The sequence below is a fragment of the Globicephala melas genome, chromosome 4 (assembly GCF_963455315.2).
Source record: "Globicephala melas chromosome 4, mGloMel1.2, whole genome shotgun sequence".
Taxonomy (NCBI): Eukaryota; Metazoa; Chordata; class Mammalia; order Artiodactyla; family Delphinidae; genus Globicephala; species Globicephala melas.
Genome location: NC_083317.1, coordinates 47,559,790 through 47,585,012, shown reverse-complemented (window position 1 = coordinate 47,585,012; position 25,223 = coordinate 47,559,790). Strand labels below are relative to the sequence as shown.

The 25,223-nt window shown below is 35.0% G+C and overlaps 1 protein-coding gene across 3 annotated transcripts in view; it reads right to left on the bottom strand.

The window, feature by feature from the left end:
- Positions 1-110: 110 nt before the first annotated feature.
- TBC1D23 (TBC1 domain family member 23) overlaps positions 111-25,223 on the bottom strand; it is a 64,206-nt gene continuing 39,093 nt past the window's right edge. For all 3 annotated transcript variants that reach the window (XM_030861024.2, XM_060297973.1, XM_070045431.1), the window contains 11 exons: positions 23,984-24,106; positions 22,734-22,826; positions 20,078-20,248; positions 17,193-17,235; positions 14,959-15,068; positions 11,992-12,131; positions 10,416-10,460; positions 7,033-7,121; positions 4,232-4,367; positions 2,579-2,773; positions 111-1,770 (listed from right to left, as the gene is read on the bottom strand). In XM_030861024.2, the coding sequence (XP_030716884.2) occupies positions 1,689-1,770; positions 2,579-2,773; positions 4,232-4,367; positions 7,033-7,121; positions 10,416-10,460; positions 11,992-12,131; positions 14,959-15,068; positions 17,193-17,235; positions 20,078-20,248; positions 22,734-22,826; positions 23,984-24,106 (1,227 nt within the window). In that variant the 3' untranslated portion in view covers positions 111-1,688. The remainder of the gene's footprint in view (positions 1,771-2,578; positions 2,774-4,231; positions 4,368-7,032; positions 7,122-10,415; positions 10,461-11,991; positions 12,132-14,958; positions 15,069-17,192; positions 17,236-20,077; positions 20,249-22,733; positions 22,827-23,983; positions 24,107-25,223) is intronic.

Genomic DNA, 25,223 nt, shown 5'->3' with positions numbered 1-25,223 from the left:
TCCACTGAAAGGATAGCCCTCAATTTCCTAATTTTGTTGTATCCATAGAGATTTACAAATGGGGGGAAAGGAAGAAAGAGAGAGGGAGAGACACACTGTCCTTAAGAACAAAGTTTTGAGCAAACTGTACTGATTTATTTACAACTGTAATTTATAAAGAGTAACACAAATATCTTTACACTAATATTATGAAAGAAGTCCCATGGCTGAAATGGGCAAAAAATGAGACTTCAAGACATTTCTAAAAGGGGCACCAAAAGAAGGGAAAAAATGCAATACAACAGTTGTGGGGAGAGTTATAAATATCAAGTATTGCACCAGGTGCAATTTCATGCAAATGTCTTCAACCACTCAAACTTTATTATTTAGATATTAGAATAAAATATCTTGAATTATGTTGCCTTTTTTTCACTTGATTTCCATTAAGTAAATTAAAATAACTGGCTGTAAACAGAATACATCTAAATATTTCTCCTATCAACCCCTTAGAGACAATCCATTACATTTTAGGACATAGCAGGTTGTGAGGATTTGCTACTTCCCAAACAGATTTTATAAGCAGTCATTCCATGGTCCCAAACGTGTTCCTGGATTTCTTTCACCAAATGTGTCTAATATGAACCTCAATGAATTAAACTGAGAAAGCTGCAAAATAAAGCAGACCACTTTTCAGTTTTGTCATATTAAGAGACTAAAAATCTTTTCAAACCACTGGAACTTTAGTAAGAGAACAAAAACCAAAGAAGAAAAAGAAATTTCAGAAAGTGATGATAAAAACTAGTTTAGACAGCTCTCTGGTTATCTGGCTTTTCTTTAGGTGGATAATAGTGTGGTCACAGACATAATCTCACTGAGGATAAATCCATGTGTACTCAACACCTGTTTTGAAACATTCTAAATCAAATATTCCTCTGGTAATAAAGACCAATGACATTTTTAAAGATACAAGTCAGTCCCCCAAGTGTTAATTTTAATCTTAACATGCCTACCTACTTATTATAATGCTTTTAACTGCTCCTTAGAGACAATTAGGATGAAGTTTAGTATCTGAAGCACTAAGTGTTCAAACTATTAGCTAATGGTGCAAAGATGACCTTAGAAACTGATGTTTCAACATTTCACTAGTTGGTCTGCATTTGAGTTGGCTGGAATCTTCATCCATTGCATTAAAAAAGATTTCACTCTTTTTAAGAACAGAAACAGCAAGCTAATTGTTAATCTATGTAATACTTTTTAGTTTCTGATACTGCTCAGTGGGTAAACCTAAATGTAGCAATTAAAGGGGTCTCTTCAACGAATTCTACCTCTAATTTTCAGTGAAGACACTGCAAATATATATGTGTATGGTTGTTTTTAAATCTAAACTGATGCATGTTCCCTTAAAACAGCTCTTCAAAACAGAACTGCATTCTGCACCCTTAGTTCATAAGGGCACACGGTCAGTTACTTCAAAGTCATTTAATAACTGACCTTTATAAGAAATCATTTTACAAAACCAAAAATGCAAAAGAAAATTTTAAAAAAATTTAACTTTCCAGAGATTGATTGTAATAATTTACACCTTCTTAGACTTGCTATTCAAGCACCCCCATAAGCAAATGAAAGTCTCCGGTTAGTATTCAGTCAGGAAAATATGTCCATATTTCTCTTGGTTGCCTTAATTTCTTTTGAAATAATTTTCTTTTATATTAACTTTCCAAAGCATCCAAAACTTTCATGATCTGTTGTTTTATGGCTTTGGTAGCATCTCCTGCATTTGGAATCAAATACCTACGGGGGAAAAATATATATATTAATATAGAGCCTTCTGTTCAGGATTCATCTTAGATATCAATTCCAATGTCGAAGTAACCTACAAATCAAGCACAGATGCCCTCCTATGTACTCCCCATCACTTATTTCAACATATACTCAAAAGAGTTATTTTTAAAGAAAGAAAATCTAAATGCAAAAGCAAGGTGATTTTTCATATTGCATAGAGCAAGGTGGAATGAACTGGAGATCAGGAGTCAGGAGGGCTACATTTGGTTCTAACACAAGTGTGAAGACCTGGAAGTCATTCAACCCCTCTGGGCTTCACATTTTTACCTGTAAGATTAAAGATGGTTTAGCTTCGAGAGCAGTGTGGTCTACGGCCCTTGTGCCGGTCCATGAACTGTTTGTCACTGGTACACAATGAGGTAAGGAAGAACTTGTACCAGAATGTAAATTAACTACATCATCCAGCACACTGCTTACTTCGTTGATACGTTTTTAAAACAAGAATTATTTGATGAAGGAAAATAAAAGCTCGTATTTCATTGCAAACCAGCATTTAGTGTAGCACTGGTGTAGATTATTCCTAAAGACCCCTCTGTCAAAAGGTTTGTGAAATTAGCTACTGCACTTAATGAAATCATGTGCTAATGGCTAAACCATATATTACTACAAATTTGTAAGAAAAAAGATAGCGAGAATACTAATAAAAATGGTTCAAGTATCCTGTTCCACCATCCATTCCCCAAAATAGAGAAACAAACCGTGTTTAATAATGAACTAATTCAGTAATTCAGATAACATCAACCTAAGAAAATCTTACCTTTCGATTGCCAGGATTTCTATTCCTGAAGTGCTGCTGTTTCCATACTTGAAGGTAATTAGCTCAGGATGTTTTTTTTTGGATGTTATTTTAACCACAGAATTTAGTGCTTGTCGAGACTGTATATAAGCCAATCCTTTCCGTGAAAGAATCTCCCTCAAACAGTACATATGTGTTGCAGTAACCAACAGATGACTTGAGAGGGACAAAAGCATTAAAAAAACAAAAAGAATTTAAAGAAATGTCATTTAAAACAACTATTACTTCAACAGCCCCAATTATAAAAAATGTTCAACTCCAGATGAAATTACTTTTGAGTTAAAAAGTGAAGGCAAAGGATCGTCTATAAACAAATAAGCTATCTAGTAACAGCTTTTAATTTTCCTTTAGTTGTATGCAAAATTAATGTTTTATTAACAGATAATCCTGTAACTGTTTAAGAGCAAAAATTATATTTAATATAATAAAAACTACAATACAATTAGAAATCATTAAAATAATAAATTTTTAGAAACTACTCTATATGGTATTTGGAATATACTACCTTTCAGACTTTTAACAGTAAACTATCCTCATTCAACATACCATAACATATACTTTATGTCAAAGACCACTAAGCAATACCTGGACTGCCTTACATATTTAATAATATTCTGTAACTGGATCCTACAGGCAAAATAGGGATAGAATTATTAATACACACACCCTGCTTTGTGTCTCAGCTCACTTTTAGTATAGTGATAATACTCACACACTTTTATGAAATACAACAGGACAAACATCAGATATCCAGAATGTGGGACATTCTGCAGAACAGTTGGCCTAGACTCAAAAAGGATTCATTCAACATGAAGAAAAGGGGGAAGTGTGGTGAGGGAAGCAGTATTGTTCTACACTGGGTGAGACTAAAGAGAGATAACAGGCAAATGCAATGTGTGAAACAGGACTGGATCCTGGACCAGGAAGAAAAAAACAAAGAGGATAAAAGATACTTTAGAGACACTGAAAAATTTGAGTGTGTTCTGTATGTTGAATGATGTTTATTAATTTTAAAGTTTTTAAAGATGTGATAGTGCTACTGGAGTTGTGGAGGAGACTGTTCATATTCTTTGGAGATTTATGCTGAAGCATTTAGGGGTAAAGTGTCATATCTATAAGCTTCTTCTGAATGGTATGACAAAAACAAAGTGTATGTGTATGTGTGTATGTATATACAAACATAACGAGAGAGATGGGGTAGTGTGAAAAAAAGTTAAAAGCTGGTGAGTCTGAGAGAGGCTTATAAAGATATTCAATGTACTATGTCTTCAACTTTTCTGTTTAAATTTTTCAAAATAAAAAATTACATTAGAAATATTTTTTAAAACTCAAGACATATAATACAAGTTGACAGAGGGAAATTATATCTCATTGTGTGTTTATTATTTTTTTCTGCACTGCACAGCATGCGGGATCTTAGTCCCCTGACCAGGGATTGAACCCGTGTCCCCTGCAGTGGGAGCTCAGAGTCTTAACCACTGGACTGCCAGGGAAATCCCCAGGAAATTATATCTTATTGTACTTGGATACATAAAATTTCTTCTGCAGCTACCTTTTATATCATTACTTCCCTAAATTCAATTTTACTTCTGAAGAAGGTATTTTAAAAAGTACCTAGGAAATATGTGTCCACTTTCTTTCACTTCTTTACAAGGAAAATGATGCTTGACGTCTGGCTTGTTTATCCAAGTCTGAATGTTTACAACCTCTTTTCTATCATCATCTGACATTGAAGAACTGTCAATTTCATCTATAAAGAATTATAAGATGTTAAAAGTGGGTATCACCAACTTTAAAAATGATACATTTTTTAATAGTCTGAAAAAAATTTCAGTAGTATTTTAAACACACATGTTGGAAAAAAAAAAATTCTAACCCAGCAACTATATTTCCTTATGCCACTGGTACTACTATAAAAGATTATGAAACATCATTCTATATGGTGTGAAAATATACTTTTAAAATATTAAACTATGAGGAATTTCAACTTTTTTTTTTTTTTTTTTTTTGCGGTACGCGGGCCTCTCACCGTTGTGGCCTCTCCCGTTGCAGAGTACAGCCTCCGGACGCGCAGGCTCAGCGGCCATGGCTCACAGGCCCAGCCGCTCCGTGGCATGTGGGATCTTCCCGGACCGTGGCACGAACCCGTGTCCCCTGCGTCGGCAGGCGGACTCTCAACCACTGCGCCACCAGGGAAGCCCTCAACTTTTTTGATTTATATAACATAACTCTAATCTATAACTAGTCTGTTGAGTGATGGCAGAATTGTCCAATAATAATATTAGCATCTATCTTGAGGGCAAAGATGGCAGAGTTCTTTTTCTCTTGCTGGTTTCTTTTTTTTTTTAATTGAAGTATAGTAGATTTACAAAATTATACTGGTTTTAGGTGTACAACATAGTGATTCAATATTTTTATAGATTGCACTCCATCTGCAGAGTTGCTGGTTTCTGATTTTAAGGAAAATAACAACAACAAAAAAATCCATGCTGGGATAGATAAGTAAAAATCTATTTAGTGGGATTTTTTTGCGAAAGAAATATAAGACATTCTAGTTATTTTGCTTTTCTAATTTAACAAAGGGGAATTACACTCCCTAGAGTTAATAATTGTAAATATTCTTCTCTTTGCTTTTTAAGAAATCAAAATATAAAAAGACATAATAAAAAAATGAAATCTCACATATCTATTCACCTCTAGCTTAAATAAAAAAGTGAAGCACTCATGGATTTCTGCCCAGGCACATCCCCCTTTCTTCCCCACTAAGAAACAGTGACTATGTGAATTTGGTGTCTCATCTTTACTTTTAACCCAACATGAAAATTCTTAAATGATATACAGTAGCGTTTTGCATTTTAAGTAAAATTTATATAAATAGTACACTGTTCAATTGTATTCTTCTGCAACTGCTATCCTACTCCCAACATTGTAAAATTTATCCATGTTGACACACATAGCTCTAGTTTTCTTATTTTTCATTACTGTGCAATTTTCCAGAGTGTAAATATATATGTGTATATATACATGTATGATATGTGAAATATACCATCATTTATTCATCCATTTCCCTCCTCCCTTTGTTAATGGAATAACACATATTTAGAGAGAGATAGAGACTGACAGGTAACAGGAAAATGGCAAAAGAGGGGGAGGAAAAAGGAGAAAAGGAAACAATTACAAATAGCACACAGAAGTGCATGAAACAGAAGATAAAGAATAGCTAGAGAAGGTGTTGGGGAAAAATCTGTATAGAAATAAAATACAATGTACTGATTATTTTACTATGATATAAAATAAAAGAAGAAGTATATTTTTGGATTTTATATACAGGAATATAAAAATTTTGTGTAGGAGAAAATAAAAATTCTGCGTATTTGCTTCAAAAAAAAAAAGAAATAATATATAGAAAATTACATTTACCTCAATGCAGTTTTCAGGAAGTTGACTCTGTAATATCCATTAAAATGTCAAATGTGAGTCCCTCTAATCTGGCAATCTTACTGTTAAGAATTTACCCTCTGGATATACTTGCAAAAGTTAACCTAGATATATGCATAAAGATAGCCACTGCTATTTGAAACAGAAAGAAAACTGGAAAACTACTAGTGTCAATTGGGAGAAGAATGATTTAATTATGGTATGTTTGTATAATAGAAAGAGAACAGAATGATTTAATTAGGGTACATTTGTATAATAGAAAGAGAATTGTGAAGGTATACAGGCTGAGGTGGAAAATATGAAACATATATTACTAAGTGGAAAAAGCAAGATGAGATTTGGGAGTATTTTTTTCTCATTTTGTACTTTTACATATAACATATACTTTACATACCATACATATTTTAATATATTTTTCTAACTCAATACACATTAATATTAATTATGATTACTTAAGCAGGGTAATCTGGGCAGTGGGATTATGAACCAAAGTAATAAATTATTTTTTAAAATATAAAGAAAGACAATCACAGAGGATGACAAGCTTCCCTGGCATAATATCCCCATCTTGTGGCCCTTTAGGCTACTGCCTCCAGTTTCAAAAGGCTCTTTTCAGATGTCTCAATTCCCTCAATCTCCTACCTGGGTGGATCAGGGGGATTTAAATCCAATCCCATGGATTTAAATACTATTTATACACTGATAATTCCCAGATTATCACAAGCTTAGACTTCTCTCCTCAGCTAAAGACTCCTATAATCAACCGCCTACTCAGCATTTCTATGGCATAATTTAAGATGTCCAAAACCAAACTCTTAATAGAAAAACCACAGACTCTCCAATCTCCTCTACAGAATTTCACTGTGTCTTTTTTTTTTTTTTTTTTTTAAGCAGTTGTTCAGCTACTCCCAGAATTATCTCTATAATCACTCTTGGTGCTTGAAGAAAGCAGTCTATAAATTAGTGTATTGCCATACCTGTGTCATATTCTTCTTCATCCCCAATGCTGAAAACAGGCTTTACACCACGGTAAGGCTTTCCCACTCTGTCACTGCTGCTCACATGCCTATATTCAAAGAATTTTAGGAGGGAAATCATTACTTAAGTTACCAAAGATTTTCACCAAGTATCATTTGAATATTAAAACAAAATACAAATGTTCTGTGCGCCCACCATGTACCACCCAGTTTCAGGAGAGCTATGTTAAGGAAATTGAAACAAGATAAGGAAATTGTTAGCAAAAGTGGCATAAGGTCTTGGGTATGCAGAATGTTTTCAAATCTGTAAAAATTAAATTTTAAACAATTTTAATGTTCACATAAAACCAATGCATTGTGAAGTTCCTTAACCTCTCTGTGCTTCTGTGCCTTATCTGTAAAATGGTGGTAACAATATCTAACCTTCCTGGTTACTGTGAAAATTAAATCAGTTACGACTTCCCTGGTGGCACAGTGGTTAAGAATCTGCCTGCCAATGCAGGGGACACGGGTTCAGGCCCTGGTCCAGGAAGATCCCACATGCCGCAGAGCAACTAAGCCCGTGCGCCACAACTACTAAGCCTGCGCTCTAGAGCCCGTGAGCCACAACTACTGAAGCCCGTGAGCCTAGAGACCATGCTCCACAACAAGAGAAGCCCGCGCACCGCAATGAAGAGTAGCCCCCGCTCCACGCAACTAGAGAAAGCCCGCGCGCAGCAACGAAGACCCAACGCAGCCAAAAATAAACAAAAAAATTTAATCAGTTAATATTTGGTAAAGCTCTTACAACAATGCCTGGCATACAGCAAGTGCTACATACACGTTTGTTAGATAAAATAGTTTATGAAACCAAATATTCAAATTCCAGTAGGAGTGCCTAATTCTCATATGGGTACAAATGTCTTAAGGTTTTTCCTCTCATTTTTTTTTTCATTACTGTTACTTTTGTTTCAACAGAAACTAAGATGTTACTTCTTTTACATAAATAAACCATGAAAATGAATTTGCCTTTCACTTTCAAGTGACAGAAACATAAACATGTAAATTCAAACTTAGTAAGTTCTGCAGGAAGTATGACCTCTCTCTTTTTTAATATAAAAATCAATACCTCATTACTTTTCAGGTAACCTCAAATAAACCAATAAGTAAACTTAAAATATTTCGACAAAATACCACATGTTTCTGGAGAAAGAGTATTGTATTATTTGTAGAGTAAGGTTCAGCTAAGATATTCTACGATGAAGGAAAACTATGGCTTTTTTTTCCTTGTCATGTATCGAGAGTTCAATGTGGAAAAAAATCAAGTTATGTGTCTTTAGTCTTAGAATTCAATTTTTCCAGAAGACAGAGATCAAATCTGTATTTTAAATGATTTCTTAATACATATCATCAATAAAAATGAAGACTTAATTTTGTTAAAATATGCTTAAATCTTTATTTCTCCCAAAACAACATTCCTCAACAGAAAACCAGTAAGAGTTGAGTATATAACAGAATTAAGTTAATCAATACACTGCTTACAGTTTAAGTTATAAAATCATTTTTTATGTTAAAGCATATCTAATGTAAAATTATCCAATAAATTATCAAACTATGCTCATTAAAGAAAATGAAAGAAATAATTCAAATACCTATGAAACTCAGATTCAGCTTACTTACAAAAGGCAAAGATAATATAGCTTTGTGTAACAATACTTTAGTGCGGTCTAGATTATAAAATTGTATGAGATTAAGTTATTGGTGCTCTCCTGATATTGAAGTATAAACTACTATAACATAGAAAGTAACAAAGATAATGTTTACAGTAAATGCTTGAACCAGAATATAAATGACATCCAAAAAAAAAAGCTGGACTCTTTAAAAAGCAGTATAGGGCTTCCCCGGTGGCGCAGTGATTGAGAGTCCGCCTGCCAAAGCAGGGGACACGGGTTGGGGACACGGGTTCATGCCCCGGTCCGGGAAGATCTCACATGCCGTGGAGTGGCTGGGCCCGTGAGCCATGGCCACTGAGCCTGCGTGTCTGGAGCCTGTGCTCTGCAACGGGAGAGGCCCCAACAGTGAGAGGCCCGCGTACCGCAAAAAAAAAAAAAAAAAAAAAAAAAAGCAGTATATCTATGCTTTTTTAGCAGAAACAAAATCTACAAGAGTTTGACTAGATTTTAACCTGATTTACTGACCTCAAAAACCAACCCAATTTATTCTAACTTTTCACTAAACTCTATTTTCAAAATGGATATATCTGCCTGTGGACTAGAGAAGATAATTTGAATGTTTAAAGAATTATTTGCGATAAAACTTGGGAGTTAAAATTAGACTAATTCAATGGTCCTGTAACAAGAGAAAACAGAAAGATGATTCACAAATAGATTATAATTTTAAAAGAAGCAACCTCCTTTAAAATTATAATAGAAGGTCTGTAACTGGCATTGGCCAACTCTTATCCGTAAGTTGAAAGTAAACTATTGTTAAAAATGCTACTTCTAATTCACTGAAAATATTGAAATGACCTGCTAAAAAAGTCAACTCCATTATTCTGAAGCTTAACTTACATTCAAAGTATGATTAGAATTTCTTTTTAAATGTTCATAGGGATTGCTATAATTGATATTCAAACTCAAATTGCAGAAAAATCATGAGTATAAAAACTGTAAAGCCATACAGTATAATGTTCTTTTGTTTATCCTAATTGAAGATCCAGTAGATTTCTAAACTTTAAACCTATGGAATCTAATGATGAGTATCCCGTTTTATTGGGGTCAGAGAAGAGATGGATTATATTTTAACATGTCCACCATGGCCTAATTTCTTTCAAGGAAAAGCAAAGGTAGAAACCTAGAACTATAGTTTGTTCACACCAATTTATATAATGTTAACTTAAATACATACATCTTATTAAGAAAAACCTAGCAATATTATAAAACTACATAGTGTACATGAAATAACAAAAAATTTGAACCACAAACTGTGCCTTTTCTCAGATGCTGTAATTTTCCCTACTGTTAGAGCACAAGACAGAAGTAAATGATCTCCAAAGCTAATACCCTCCTAACTCTGAGACTACATATTTTCTTTGTTTCACCTTCCTCTGTCTCAGAATAAAAACTGCAGATTTTATGAAGTTGTTGGGTTTGAATGTACTTGATTTTCATATGAGGAATGGGAGATATAAAGAAGAAGGCAAGGAAAAAAATTAAAATGATCGAGCAAAAAACCAAAAGGAAAACGTATCAGCATCACACACTCCTAAAAGCAGAATGAGAAAAGTTTAGCACTTGAAACAGCTGCATGAAATTTTAGCCAAGACAACATGAGGCTTATAGACAGCATGAAGCATGCTAAAGGAAAAGGATGGTCCAGTAAAGCTGCTCTACTCATTGGCTTACCGCTCGGTACATGTTCTGTCTGGCCAAGGAAGATTGAAAGACATTCTATAGCAAATTGAGGCAGAGGACAGAACAATATGATTATTAAAAATGCAAAAGCTTTAAAACAAAAATATAATCAGTTTTTCTAACCCGGGGGTATATTAAAAAAGAATATTTTGATCATCCCAAGTACAAAGAAAAATGAAGAAAAGTCAGTTTCAAGTGATTCTTTAACGAAGAGAAAATAGTCTTTTCAATTTAGAATTATCACTAGTTCATTTTAAAATAAATTTTAAGTGTTCATGCTACAAAATGTACCAATAATAGTACCCTAGGGCTTCCCTGGTGGCGCAGTGGTTGTGAGTCCGCCTGCCGATGCAGGGGACACGGGTTCGTGCCCCGGTCGGGGAAGATTCCACATGCCGTGGAGCGGCTGGGCCCGTGAGCCATAGCCGCTGAGCCTGCGCGTCCGGAGCCTGTGCTCCGCAGCGAGAGAGGCCACAACAGTGAGAGGCCCACGTACCGAAAAAAAAAAAAAAAATAGTACCCTAATTGAGAATGCACTAACTAAAAGTAATTTTAAAATTAAGGCTTTTGAAAGCAGACATAATTTTAATGAGCAAAAAAAAACCTTTCAGCCTTGATAACAACACTCTAACATTAGTCCATTGTAGACAAGGTACAATTTTTTTGGATTAGTGAAAATAATCTATATCTTCTTTGCTATTTACTAAATGGGAAAAAAAATCTCTGTATGCATATGTCCTTTATTTAATAAAGTGAAAATTAGTAAATGCCTTATATTCAGTTCTTAAAATCAAATACTTCAACTCTCCTCGGGTGCTGCAAGTAAGACATGAGAGTGAAATTAAATACTATAACACATTTCCAAGATCAGGCTTGCTTAGAAAAAATTTCACGCTGGGATTATTAGGTTAGCTTTGAACCCTAAGAACAAGAAAGATCAATGAGACCAACATGTGGAGGAAAAAAAACATACTGTGCCCTCACAGTTCCAGTAAGAAACAATATAACAGACATTCTTAAACTTATCATTTGTTAGCTGGATACTTCATTTGTAATTGGGAAAATAGGGGTCACACATGCTGTGAACAAAATTCTATGAAGATCTGAATTCTTAAACTTTACAAAAATGGGTTTCTGCTTGATTTAGTATGACCAAATTTTCTAGGTTTTAAATTCCTGAAGCGGAGAAAGAGATTCCTGCTATGAGATTACTGCACTTTGCAGATGATTCCCAACCATTTGACATGTGGGAAGCAGCTGCTATATGAAGTATCATATACATAATACCATTGGAATAATTTTTTTCTAATGAATGGCGTGAAGGGGCAGAATTATTACTTGCCTCCTATTCTGAGCAGTGGGAGAAGACAGACTAATCTTTACAGTAAAATTTTATAGCAATAAAGAACATCTCTGTGATGACAACGAAAACTGGAATCATCTAATAAAAAAATGTAATATACGATCCTTTTCTAGAGCACATTCTATTCAACTAACATTTACTGTTAAGATACTTTTCTATAGTTTTAATTACTCATCACAAATTCATACTGTATAAGCAACTCACCGGTCCACAGGAGTTGATGTATTCTCAATAAAACTGATAACTTTTTCCCTGACATTAACGGATTTTGTCTTCAAAGCAACAGTCATTTTATTTACTAGTGATTTCATTCCTCTATCATTTGAGCCATTAGAAGATTCACCCTGAAAAAAAGAAAAACAAACAACAACTTACTGATGGATTAACTGCTCTCCAAATGATTAGCAAGATACGCTACTGCTAAAGGTTATCTAGATGCTATGTCCTGAACTGGGTGCACCCCCCGACCATAAATTCGTGTTACAAGTTCTAATCCCCAGGGTACCTCAGAAAGTGACTGAATACGGAGATAGGGCCTTTAGAGAGTAAACTAAGGTTAAATGAGGTGGGCCCTAGCCAATATGACTGATACTCTTACAGGAAGAAGGGGATACATCAGGGATTCACATGCACAGAAAAAAGGCCATGTACCAACATCACAGGAAGGTGGTACTCTGAAAGCCAAAGACAGAGGCCTTAGGAGAAATTAAACCTGCTAGCCCTTTGATCCCAGACCTGTAGCCTCTGGAACTATGAGAAAATACATTAAGCCACCTAGTTGGTTGTATTTTGTTATGGCAGCCCCAGCAGGCTGATATACTGGGTGAAACCATTTTAGGAATGGAAGGTAGAAATGAAAAATGAGGATATATATTACACACATAAATGTGTGGAGGCTGAAATTACCTTATTTATTCAATAAGAAATAAAGTTATTGACCTTTTCTTAACTCAGATTACTCTATAAAGATAAGCAAAATTATAATCAGAATATCATTCATATAGCTAAATTTTTAAACATTTATTCCTTGTAAATTTTTGCTGTTTAAAACATTATTACTTAGGCCTTTAATTTCTCAAGAAAAGTCACTCTTATGTACCTAGTGTAATAGATGTGAGTATAATTCTTGAGTTGTATATAATTGCTCCTTTATACCCTACAGGGGAAGCTGGTAGTAGATGTCAAAAGTTTTAAAATGTGCCTATCTTCTGCTTATTAATTCTTCTTCAGAATTTATGGGGAGGAAATAATCAGAAAATGCCCTAGGATTTAGGAACTATTTGGTGGAAAACTATACTGATACTAAAAAAAAAAAAGCATTTAAAAATACTAGAAAATGCTCATATATATGTTCAATGAGAAAGCAGAAAATAAAACTGTACGTACACTCTGATCACTACTCTGATCACTACTTTTAAAATAAAATACTAAAAAAAATATGCATTATAAAAGATTTAAAGAAAATATTTCAAACTATGAATAGCTGTTATCCATGGTTGGGTTATAAATAATTTTGATTTCTTTACATTTTTCATATTTATATATGATGCTACAATGAACATGTATTATTCTTATTTTTAAGAGAAGTCATTAACTAACACAAAAATCATGTTCCCATTGCCATATCTAAATTCAAAACCAAATTAAACTGACTGTGGAAATTCTTTGGTACTTCTGAATGTAACACATTTTTAAGACAGTTATCTTTAGCCTCAATCATTGTTTTTCAAATCTGAAGATAAAAAGTTCAATACAAGGACCATCCAAAGCTGTGGACAGGAATATAAATTAGAATAATGTTTTTTGGAGGGAAATTTGACAATAATGCAGAATTCTAAGGATTTTGACATGTAATCTTCTGATCATGTTATTTCACTTCTAGGATGAAATAATCATGTCATATGCAAATATATTACTACAAAACTTAATTGTAGTAGTGTATATAATAGTAAAAGACTAGAAACAATGTAAATATTCAACAATAAGGGGACTAACTGAACACATTATAATACATCTATACGATTTAGATATTTAAAATGAAAACAGCAAATACTTATTAAATAAATGGTGAGCTCCTAGATACCTAGATCAAGCTGAAAACCTAATTCTCAGAGAAGACTTATGCGCTGATAATTTGGCAATAATTTGCTTTGACTTACATGGCTGAAGATAAGCCTCAATTAATCATCTAATGAGTTACAATTTTATAATAACTACTATAAGATATATAAGTGACAGGTACTACACTTTACATTCACTTGCACATTTAATCATGTCATTATTGTGAAGAAAGCTGTGTTATTATCATCATCCCTATTTGCACAGATGGAGAAACCAGAGTGGAAAAGATCTTGCTAGAGATCATGAAGAAAGTAAACTGTGAAGACAAAACCTGAATACCCAGGTGAGTCAGACTGGTAAGCCCAAGCTTGTAACCATCACCCTGTACTGGAGTTTTCCCTCTATTTCTTTAAAGAATGACCTTTAGGTAGATGAAGACCATTACTTGTTAAGAAAATGATTTAATGACACCTAGTTCAAATGACATGAAATACTGAAAACACACAAGACTTATTGCCCAAATATTTCCAAAGTAGAACAGAATGGATTTACCCACTATTGCAAAACCCTGCAGTAATGTACACCTCAATACCTAAAACTCAAATAAAATGGCATTGCCAACTGGTTCCTGTCTTCCTCTGCCTGGCCCATTCTCAAATATGGGTGGACTGAAGTTTTAATCATGTAGGTATGTGGTGGGGAGGAGAGCTACAGAGACAGTATGCTGGAGATGCAAACATGAGCCTCAGTATTCTCCAGACCCAAACTAATTGGGAGATTCCTAGAACCAGCTCACTTTAGAGTCCTAACTAGTCACGGGACTCAGAATTATCTCCACTGACATTTAAGCTGGAGTAGAAAATTGTCACTAGGTGATACCAAGCTGCAGCTGGAGAGGGAGAAATCTGAATTCAGCAGGTAGACCACCAGAACTCCTGGCTAGTTTAGCTGTTTAGGCCTGCTCCCACCATTTCATTAACCTCACAATAATATGATTGCTCACTGCATGTGTTTGAATTATTTTTACTCCATTTCTGTTATGGTAGCTGTTTAGTTGTTAATCACCTGGGCATTTATCCAACTCTGGTGACTTTCTACATATACACTTACATCAAGAGAAGAATTGACACTGCTCCTTGAGCCTGAGGTACTAGCAATCCAATGGCCATATCCATTTTCTGGTCCATCCACATTAATGTCTGCTAGGTGCTGCTGCAGTGCTTAAAGATAAATAGGAAGAAGAAAAAAAAATCCTGACGTATCAAACCCTTTGGAAAGATTCAATACCAGAGAAGTACAATAAACATGTCATAGCTGAATGAAAAGGATCCAAGGGCATAATCACAGGTATTTCTTTCAGCACCTCTGTAAAGTACTAAAAGACCCCAGGCTACAGAAAGCCTTCCTTTTCCTCCTCCTTCTAAAGCCCTCTCTCTATACACATATAACTTTTCTTAATTGACCCTAAGGGTAACAGTAACTATATATATAGGCTTGATGTTTTCCTCTTTGGAAGGTAATCCTTAAAGTATTAATAAATAATCTTAGCAATGGTTTTATGCCATAAAAGATTAATAGAAAACCTACGGTGGCTTTTGTTTACCATAAGGAGACATCAGTTAATCCTTCCCATAATAAAGAAGCAGTCTTAGGCATTAACTGCTATGGAAAGAGAGATTATTCTTGGAAAAGAAATAATTCATAGTTTAGAAAAAAGTTCCTAAAACCTAGGATATCTGTGCTATAAAAGAATACTTTTCAGACTCTCAAAAGTGTCTTGTGTCACGACGTTTTGTATCATGTTGTCAGAACTTCCAATAAATAACACTGGGCCTTAGGCCAATACTTGCTTAACACTAGTACTTATTTAAATAAGACCTTTTGTTAAATCACTTTGGGTATGAGCTTCAAGGGTAGTTAGTTATCAGGCCATGATATACAGGAGAAATAATTCTTGCTAATATCAACAAAGACCAAGAAGAAATAGACCCTAACCTATCAAAATGTCTAAGTCATAACATAAGAAAATCATATTAAGCCAGAACTTAATCCTTATAAGACTCTTATGATTCAAACTCAGGATTCTATTGCCTCCAACAAATATTAATTTGATTTTATCATTAATTTTCCTAGTAATTATAGTTCAATATTTTTATATCTCTTTCCCTAATGAAAGGCGCCTTATCTTTTAATTGAAATATATTTGACATATAACACTGTGTAAGTTTAAGGTATACAAAATGTTGATTTGATACATTTATATACTGTAATATGACTTCCACTGTAGCAACAGCTGCACCTCTATCATGTCACACAATTACCATTTCTTTTTTGTGGTGGGAATAATTAAGATCTAGTCTCTGCAAGTTTGGTGATTATAATACAATATTGTCTATATTCACTATACTGTGCATTAGTATACTGTGCCTTAGTACTCCAGGACTTATTTATCTACTAGTTGTAAATCTGTACCCTTAAATAACATAATTTGTAAAAAAAAAAAAAAAAAAAAAAAGAAAAGAAAAAAAGATAGTCTTTTTTTTTTTTTTTTTTTTGCGGTACGCGGGCCTCTCACTGTTGTGGCCTCTCCCGTTGCGGAGCACAGGCTCCGGACGCGCAGGCTCAGCGGCCATGGCTCACGGGCCCAGCCGCTCTGCGGCATGTGGGATCCTCCCGGACCGGGGGCACGAACCCGCGTCCCCTGCATTGGCAGGCGACTCTCAACCACTGCACCACCAGGGAAGCCCAAGATAGTCTTTTTTTAACCTTACTACCCTGACCTACTCCTTCATATATTCTCAAATATTTGCTGGTAGAGATTCTGTCATTTTACTATCCTGAATTACCAGATATTATCTGCAGACTTGAAATTATCAACTTATTTGTTTTATTCTATTCAGTCAACATTTTTTCAGCAGCTAATACTCTCGTGTAGTTCAAAACTAAAATGAAAACAGAACAAAAAAGCAAATAGCGCAAAGAGTATACAGTGAAAATTATTCCTCCTACTCTTGTTTCCCAGTCCTATCTATCCTTCCTTCTCCACAGAAACAAATCATGTGGGGCAGTTTTTCACCCCTCTTTACAAAAACATTTTCTACAAATACAAGCTAATTAATACACATCCACTTCAACAGTCTTCCACTATATATTCACTCATTGCAATTGTCTATTGTGTTTGTCTTTATCTGTATGTCCTGCTGGCCTTGCCTTTTCTGAAAATAGTGAATGACTGAAGAGAAAGTGTACCCATTAACTAATTTGGTCATTCTAAATCAGCTCCAGTGATAGTATAATTTCCTCTGAAAAGTAGGGACAAAGGGATTAATAAATTAAAACCTTACCCATAAATCCTCCACTGGCAATGCTCACATATTCTTTGTTTTTCTGAAATGGAAAATAAAATTTAAAATTATTCCCAAATGCAATTTAATTAAAACTTCTGGGGGCTTCCCTGGCGGCTCAGTGGTTAAGAATCCACCTGCCAATGCAGGGGGCATGGGTTCCATGCCCTGGTCCATGCCACAGAGCAACGAAGTCCGTGTGCCACAACTACTGAGTCTGCGCTCTAGAGCCCGTGCTCTGCAACAAGAGAAGCCACCACAATGAGAAGCCCGCGAACCGCAACGAAGAGTAGCCCCCACTCACTGCAACTAGAGAAAACCTGCGTTCAGCAACCAAGACCCAACGCAGTCAAAAATAAAATAATTAAATAAATTTTAAAAAAATTCTATAAAACTTCTGATAGTTCTATAAGCATTGACAAATGTAATATAAGGTTATATACTAAATTTCTGAATTTCTTCTTTGACATTTTGGACTTTGGCACAGAGAAGTACATACATTTATCGTGTGTACTATAAGGTCTGGTGCTTGAGTGGGAAGAAGTGGACAACTTCATGGCTACTAATGAGACTGTGATTTTACTTGTATTACAGTCCCAATAGTGCGATACAGAGTCAAACCAAAATCAGTTACGCTGTATTTTCGGATGTTACTAGAATGGTTTTTAAAAGCTTGCCAAAATATTTTGGGTCTTTTATAAAAAGGAAATACAAAAGCAAATACTACAGCTAATTATGAAGAAATGACAGAACGTTAACATTTTACAAACTACTAAAAATTAATGAATCTAAGCAATGATAAACAAACAAAGACACAAAAAGGAAAGAGATCTGGGCAGTATTTACCTCCTGAGGAAGTACACAATACCCAAGACTTCCTAACCCTCCCACCCCCAAAAGTAATCTAACAAGTCCCTAGGTCTAATTACCAGTTTACAGGAAATACCAGGGATAGAACCTGATAAACAACACCGTGTGAATGCAATCTGCAAAATCCAGATTGTGGGAAAATATAAGACAAAGTAACCAGTTTTTCCAAACAAATATGTACAAGGAAAAAAATTAGGAAAGGGAACCTATAAATTAAAAGAGACTTAAAAGATACCAACCAGAGTGCAATGTCTTGTTTTAGATCCTGAGAAAACCAAGGGAACTTGAACACTCGTTACTTTTTTTTATAATAAAGTGTAAGAGTGATAATGTGGTTATGTCTTTACAAAGAATTTATAGAGTTCAATTCTCCCTACTTGTGGATTTGTTTGAAATTTTCCACAATAAAAACTGGGGGGGGGGGGAATTTCTAAAACCACATTAAGAGCTCGAATTATTAATAGAAGTCCACAATATTCCAAATTCTTGCCATCTGACACCCTTCATAATATACAGCCTATACCAGGCCATTTTTAGAATAGGTCAATTAAATTTATAAGTAAAATGAGTTTGAGAACCTATTTTTGTTATTCTGTATAAACTTCTAAAATCTTTCCCCCAGTAAAGTATAACTTTACCTTATAATCCCTCTCCCAAATACCTTGCTCCTTCTCTGATTTTGTCTTTCAAGGATTGTCCTTTAGACCAGCGGTCCCCAGTCTTTCTTGGGACCAGTTTTGTGGAAGACAATTTTTCCACGGATGGGGGGTGGGGTGGGGGATGATTTCAGAATGACTCAAGCACATTATATTCATTGTGCACTTTATTTCTATTATTATTACTTTGTACTATATAATGAAATAATGATACAACTCACCATAATGCAGAATTAGTGGGAGCCCTGAGCTTCTTTTCCTGCAACTAGATGGACCCATCTGGGGATGGTGGGACCGCCTCAGCTCCACCTCAGATCACCAGGCATTAGATTCTCATAAGGAGCACGCAACCTAGATCCCTCGCATGCGCAGTTCACAGTAGGGTTTGTGCTCTTATGAGAATGTAATGCTACTGCTGATCTGACAGGAGGTGGAGCTCAGGCGGTAATGGGAGCGATGGGGAGCGGCTGTAAATACAGATGAAGCTTCACTGGCTCGCCCACTGCTCACCTCCTGCTCTGCGGCGCAGTTCCTAACAGGCCACCGACTGGTACCCGTCCATTGCCCAGGAGTTGGGGAGCCCTGCTTTAGACTAATTTTCTCAAACCAGATTCCCAGTAAAGTGGATGTAAATTGAGTGGCTTGTGTAATAGCATTCCTATTGTCTTCCTGATTCCATAGTTCAGGGCCACACAAAATGAGGACTTTAATGTATAAACTACCAAAGAATACCTAATAAACAACCATTTTTATAAAGAAAGAGCCATCACTGAGTGAGGCTTTGTAGAAAAGGTAGAGGGAACAGGTTGCATAAAATCGCTGATACAAATTAGTCGTGCTGAAGACAACATTTAAACACAAAAAGGAAAGGTGGCTAAGTGTCATGAATACATATACATGTACATTTATTCAATTTCAAAGTGAAGATATTAAAATGAATTATATAGCAACTGTAAAAAGCTGAGGCATGAATAGGCATAGAGAAAAATGCAAAAGAATAATCCAGCAATAGACCCTGATTCATTGAGGAATTCAGTATATTAAAGAGGTAGTATTTCATATTGACAGCACAACTGGTTAGCTATTTGGGGAAAAAATTTTTTTTGATTCCTACCTCACTTCTTACACAAAAATAATTCCAGATGGGCCAAGATTTAAACATAAAAGTATAACACATAAGCATGCAAGAAAAATCTGGGGGAGAAGACCTTTGTTGGCAAGACACAAAACCAATAACGTGTTAAAAAAAAAAAAAACAGATAAATTTGACAAGGTAGACAACAGCACAAAATTACCTAGGAGAATTTCTTAAAGGTGATAGCAGTAACTAAGGAAAACTGAAATAATCTGTCGGCATACCTGTAAAAAGTGTGCCAGGACCATGTTCATATACATGTCTTCTTCCTCTCTGCCACTGCCCATGAAACAGAGGTGCTCCCCACCAGCGATGGAGCCAGACTCAATGGACTGCTTCTGTGCTTCCAGCAGGGATTTTACTGACTGTGCAAACTCAGACGGATTCTGGAGCATCTAGACAATTAAAAATTTTTTTAATGTGGCAAGCCTGTGTTTCTTATACATTTGCAAAACAAAATATTTTCCCAGGGTGGGAAAAAAAAACAATATTTATATTGCCACCATGAAAATAAAGCCTTTTTTTGTTTGTTTTGGTCATGCCACGCAGTTTGTGGGATCTTAGTTCCCCCGCCAGGGATCAAACCCAGGCCCTCAACAATGAAACTGCAGAGTCTTAACCACTGGACTACCAGGGAATTCCCCAAACAAAGGCTCTTATAAATAAAATCCCTGGGATAAAAGAAATGTGTATAAATGTACCTATAATACATCAGAAAACAAAAGTTGAAAATTCACAGAAAGATTAAATTATGCAAAGAAAATACTTTACTAGACAAAAAAAATTGTTTTTGCTGTTTGTTTTCTAAGCTTCAGTGTCTTTAGGTATCATGACAAGAAAAGTTTAACACTGAGTGGAAGGGTCCCTGACAAAAACAATACATTGAAACAAGCTATATTTTTTAGTTTCCACTTACATGGCAAACCATGAATTTCTTAGAGGACAGTCAGAAATAGTAGAAGCCATTTATTCATCAGCACTACTCTAGATACTAGAGATATGAGGATGAAAAAATTGATTTCCTACCCTCAAGAAAACAAGTATGCCAATAAATACAAAAATTTGTTCAAAAAACTGTTCATAAAAAGCACAGTGGGGCTTCCACAGTGGTGGCGCAGTGGTTGAGAGTCCGCCTGCCGATGCAGGGGACACGGGTTTGTGCCCCGGTCTGGGAAGATCCCACATGCCGCGGAGCAGCTGGGCCCGTGAGCCATGGCTGTTGAGCCTGCGCGTCCGGAGCCTGTGCTCCGCAGTGGGAGAGGCCACAACAGTGAGAGGCCCGTGTACCGCAAAAAAAAAAAAAAAAAGCACAGTGAAAATCCAATAGAAAAATGGACAAACCATAGAAAAGCAATTTGCATTGATAAAAAAAATACAAATTAACAGCACACTTGAAAAAAGATGCACAACATCACTAGTAATAACAAGAATGACCATCATTCTTGTAAAATAAAAAATTGGTAATGTCCAATAATGCTGATGGTATGAAACAATCATTCTCACTTACAGTTGTAAAGTATCAGTTGATTCAGCCTTTCTAAAGGGCAATACGGCAGATTCTAGTAATGTTGTATATGCCCACAACTCTCAACCCCAAAATTTTACTTGTAGGGGTCTATTTTACAGAAATATTTGCACAAGTCCACAAAATATATATACGGATGTTAACTATAGCATTGTTTTATTACAAGAAAACTGAAAACATTCTAGATGTACATCAATCAGGCAATAAATTATGGTATATCTGTACCATGGACCACTATACAGCCATTAAAAACAATGTACTAAAATGAAAAGATCTCCAAAAAACTGTTAAGTGAAAATGCAAGTGAACTATTAAGTGAAAAATCAAGTGGAAAAAAAAAAAAGTGAGTAAGAAATATATAAATACATATTAAAGGTCTGGATGATTAAACAAACTGAGAGTAATTGTCAACTCTGGAGACATCCTTTGAGTTTTTTAAGAATAATCAAGTTATTAATGATGAATAAATTTTAAAAATAAGCATAAAAGAAGGACCATTTAGGTCTTCCTAGATGAATCAAGGAAGAGAAAGGCCCAGAGTTCACTTTTAGGATGCAAACAAGCTAGGACTGCCTTCTTCACCTATAGCACCCCAAACTCTCTGGGTTGTTTCACCTCCATTTTCCATGAGTTTCCTCTTGATACCACCTAGACCTTTCAACATGCCCTTTCAGCTTCAGTGTCAACTTTTTCAGACAAGTTGGGAAGAAGGGCAGATAGAATAGTCAGCAAAAGAAGTTATTCCTCTTTCTGTCTTCTCCATCCCTGAGGCTCTAATAACCCCAGAAGGGCTTAAATGATGTCAGTCCCAGTCCTACCAAATGCTCTAAGCATCTCTGACAATATTTAATTATCTACTTCATCTAGTCCTTCAATTCAAGTGACCCTAGGACAGCAATTTGAACAACTGAGCCCCTATACACCAGATACCACCCTTATTAAATATTACTTTATTATATGCATAAGTACTCATGATGGAAAAAAAGGCTTATAGACTAATTACCCAATCATAAGAAGAGCTAATATTCACAGAGTACTTACTAAGTGCAAGACACTATGCTGAGTGCTACATCAGGTAGCTCACAGTAAGAAGTTTAGAATTTACTGACATAACAATGGTAAGCAACAGTAAGCCATAGTTAACAGTGCTTTCATCTACCCTTTATGATGCCAAAAGGGTGTCCTAGGTGAAAAGGAAACCTGAGGCAACACTTTTATAAGGTCAGAGACTCCCTCCTTAAGCAGAAAGAAAAACATCCCCAATCTGGTACATGTGTATTTATTTATGGGCTAAAGAAAAGAAATCCATTTCTTCTCTTACTTTTTAAAAATTTTTAATCAGCATTTATACTAACCAGATCTGAATCTAAGTGGAAAGCAGTTGATAAATGCCCAGCATTATACTGTTCTGCAGGACGGCAATCCACCACAAAGAACCGGACTCCTTCCTAAAAGGGAAACATTTGACAAAATAAAACTTGCCATGAGGGTCACATTTTACACAATATAATATTAACAATTAACCAAAGAAGGGGAAACAGATAGATTAGAAATGGATCTCACATAGGAGGACCCATACAGACTCAAGAAAATAACCTCAAGATCTTAAATAGTCTTATTCATTTTAAGTAGTTAAAATACTCTGTATATACTGTTCTTGACTAGAAAGTCTTAAAATATGTAGCAGAAGAATGTTAGTTTGAGCTATAAAACTAATTATACTGGAATTTAATAATTTAATGTTTATCATGTTAAACACTTTTAAAAACACTATGTAGTTATAAACACAGATGTAGATACAATTCCTGTTTCTGAAAATAAACACAGATGTAGATACAATTCCTGTTTCTGAAAATAAGCCCACACACTTATCAACAATGCAATTCACATAAGGATTAAATAAATGTCTTTTGGGGGTGAGAGGAGGTTCTCCAGTGCCAGTCTGAACTGAAGAAGTTCACATGGGTCTCTTTAAACTAGATTACATGCTCTGATTTGTTTTTAAGTAATAGTTCTAATAAGAAAAATATGTGAAATGCTTGTTTTAAAAAGATCTACTGTAAAAGGCCTGTCTTTCCATGTCCGTTCCTCTTCTCTCCATCTTCGAAATACATCCCATCTTCCAAACACACACGGTTAACTGTTGCACTGTTAGCAAAAAGATTTTCATGAAGACAGCAACAGATAGAAAACCATGGTATATCCTCAATTCTCCTTTGTAACATGCCTTTTGGCATTAAACCATGTAATTCAATTAGCTGTATAAGTATCCAAAATTTAACTGCTAAATGCTAAATCCACCCTTTTAAGTACTTTATATAACATTCAGTTGCTTTGCTAAAATATGAAAAAAGATTTGGCAATTTACAAAAATTGGTGTCAAAATTAATTAGTTGTTGACAAGTAAAATAACATGCAAGCTGGCAGTTTAAAAATGAGCATATGGACAGAAGATTTAACACATTAATCATTCAAAAAAAGCAAAACAACTACATTGTTATAGTAAATTAATTTTGTGAGAATCAACAAACAGGGAGGAAATGTTGATTCCTTGCATTTAAAGGGGATAGTCTTCTGATAAACAGTGGGTTTTTTTTTTACTTACCCCTTGAAGCTGATTTGCTTGAAGGACCTCTGACACGGAGATGGCCAGACAAAGTGCCTGACTCAAATCTGCATCATCATCCTTAATTCCCAACAAAGTACTACCAAAGAGATGGTGATTATCCTGTGTGAAGAGGAATTTTTGAAACATTATGCAGAAAAAATAAAATCAAACTTTTTTCCTAAAACTATTCTCAACAGACCAAGACAAAAGGTAAAATAATTACATAACATCTTTGAGTCATGTGATTTAACATATCCTCTCATATCTTACAGGCTAAAAGCTACAAAAAGTCTGCATACAAAGTCCCCATTAGATTTCACACAAAATGAAAGACTAAGAAAAAATAACACATTCTACACAGCTATTTTCTATATTATCACCTATATTTAAATAGTAAATTTTTAAGTGGTTACTCACAACTTTTTATATTTTAATAAAATGAAAACAAAAACATGGCACAAATTGTGTAATATGCTGCTAAAACCTGCTCTAATTAGCAACTGCTAGTGCAGATTATTTATGTCTGAAGAATAAAAGCTATTCTCTTAAAAGACTGGAAAGAAAAGGATAAGACTTCTTTTTCATCCAGTATCATAACCACTACCCCACCACCTAACTTAGTCAACACTGTTGGGAAATGAGGTGTTCTACATAAGGCAATTATTAAAATAGCTGAAACTAGTCCCTAGAAATAAATTTCTTTTGTAATTAATTAGTTTTGAGGGAAATGTTCTTACAAGGTTTCCCTTGTCTGCCTCCTGAACACACTATATTGAACATAATTTAATCTCATCTTAATGTTTCAGTGACACGATAACTTCCAACTAGCAATTATGATGCCAGAATGCCTTAAAAAAAAACAAAAAAAAAATAATGCTCTCATGAGCACCTGAGGTCACAAATTGTTTATAAATGGTACTCCTGTGCCTCCCCGTTACTAGCTTTTGCTTCTTAGAGTTTTACTTTCTAGGAGCTCACAGCACTTGGGCTTCTAATCTGGTGTCCTTTCTCTTGAAAGCACTTGTCTGATCTGAGAAAGGTTCTAGGTCTCTATGGAGCTAAGTGACCCTTTTCTGTTTAAAAGACAGCTCAGCAGCATTAAACTTGTGCAAAGCTAAACTCCAGATAAAGAAGGCATAATTATATATCCTCCATCAGATTTTTGTAATATTTATATTTTTTAACATCAAGGAAGCATTAATTTAAGAAGTACCTTATAGTCAATAGTCTCATGATC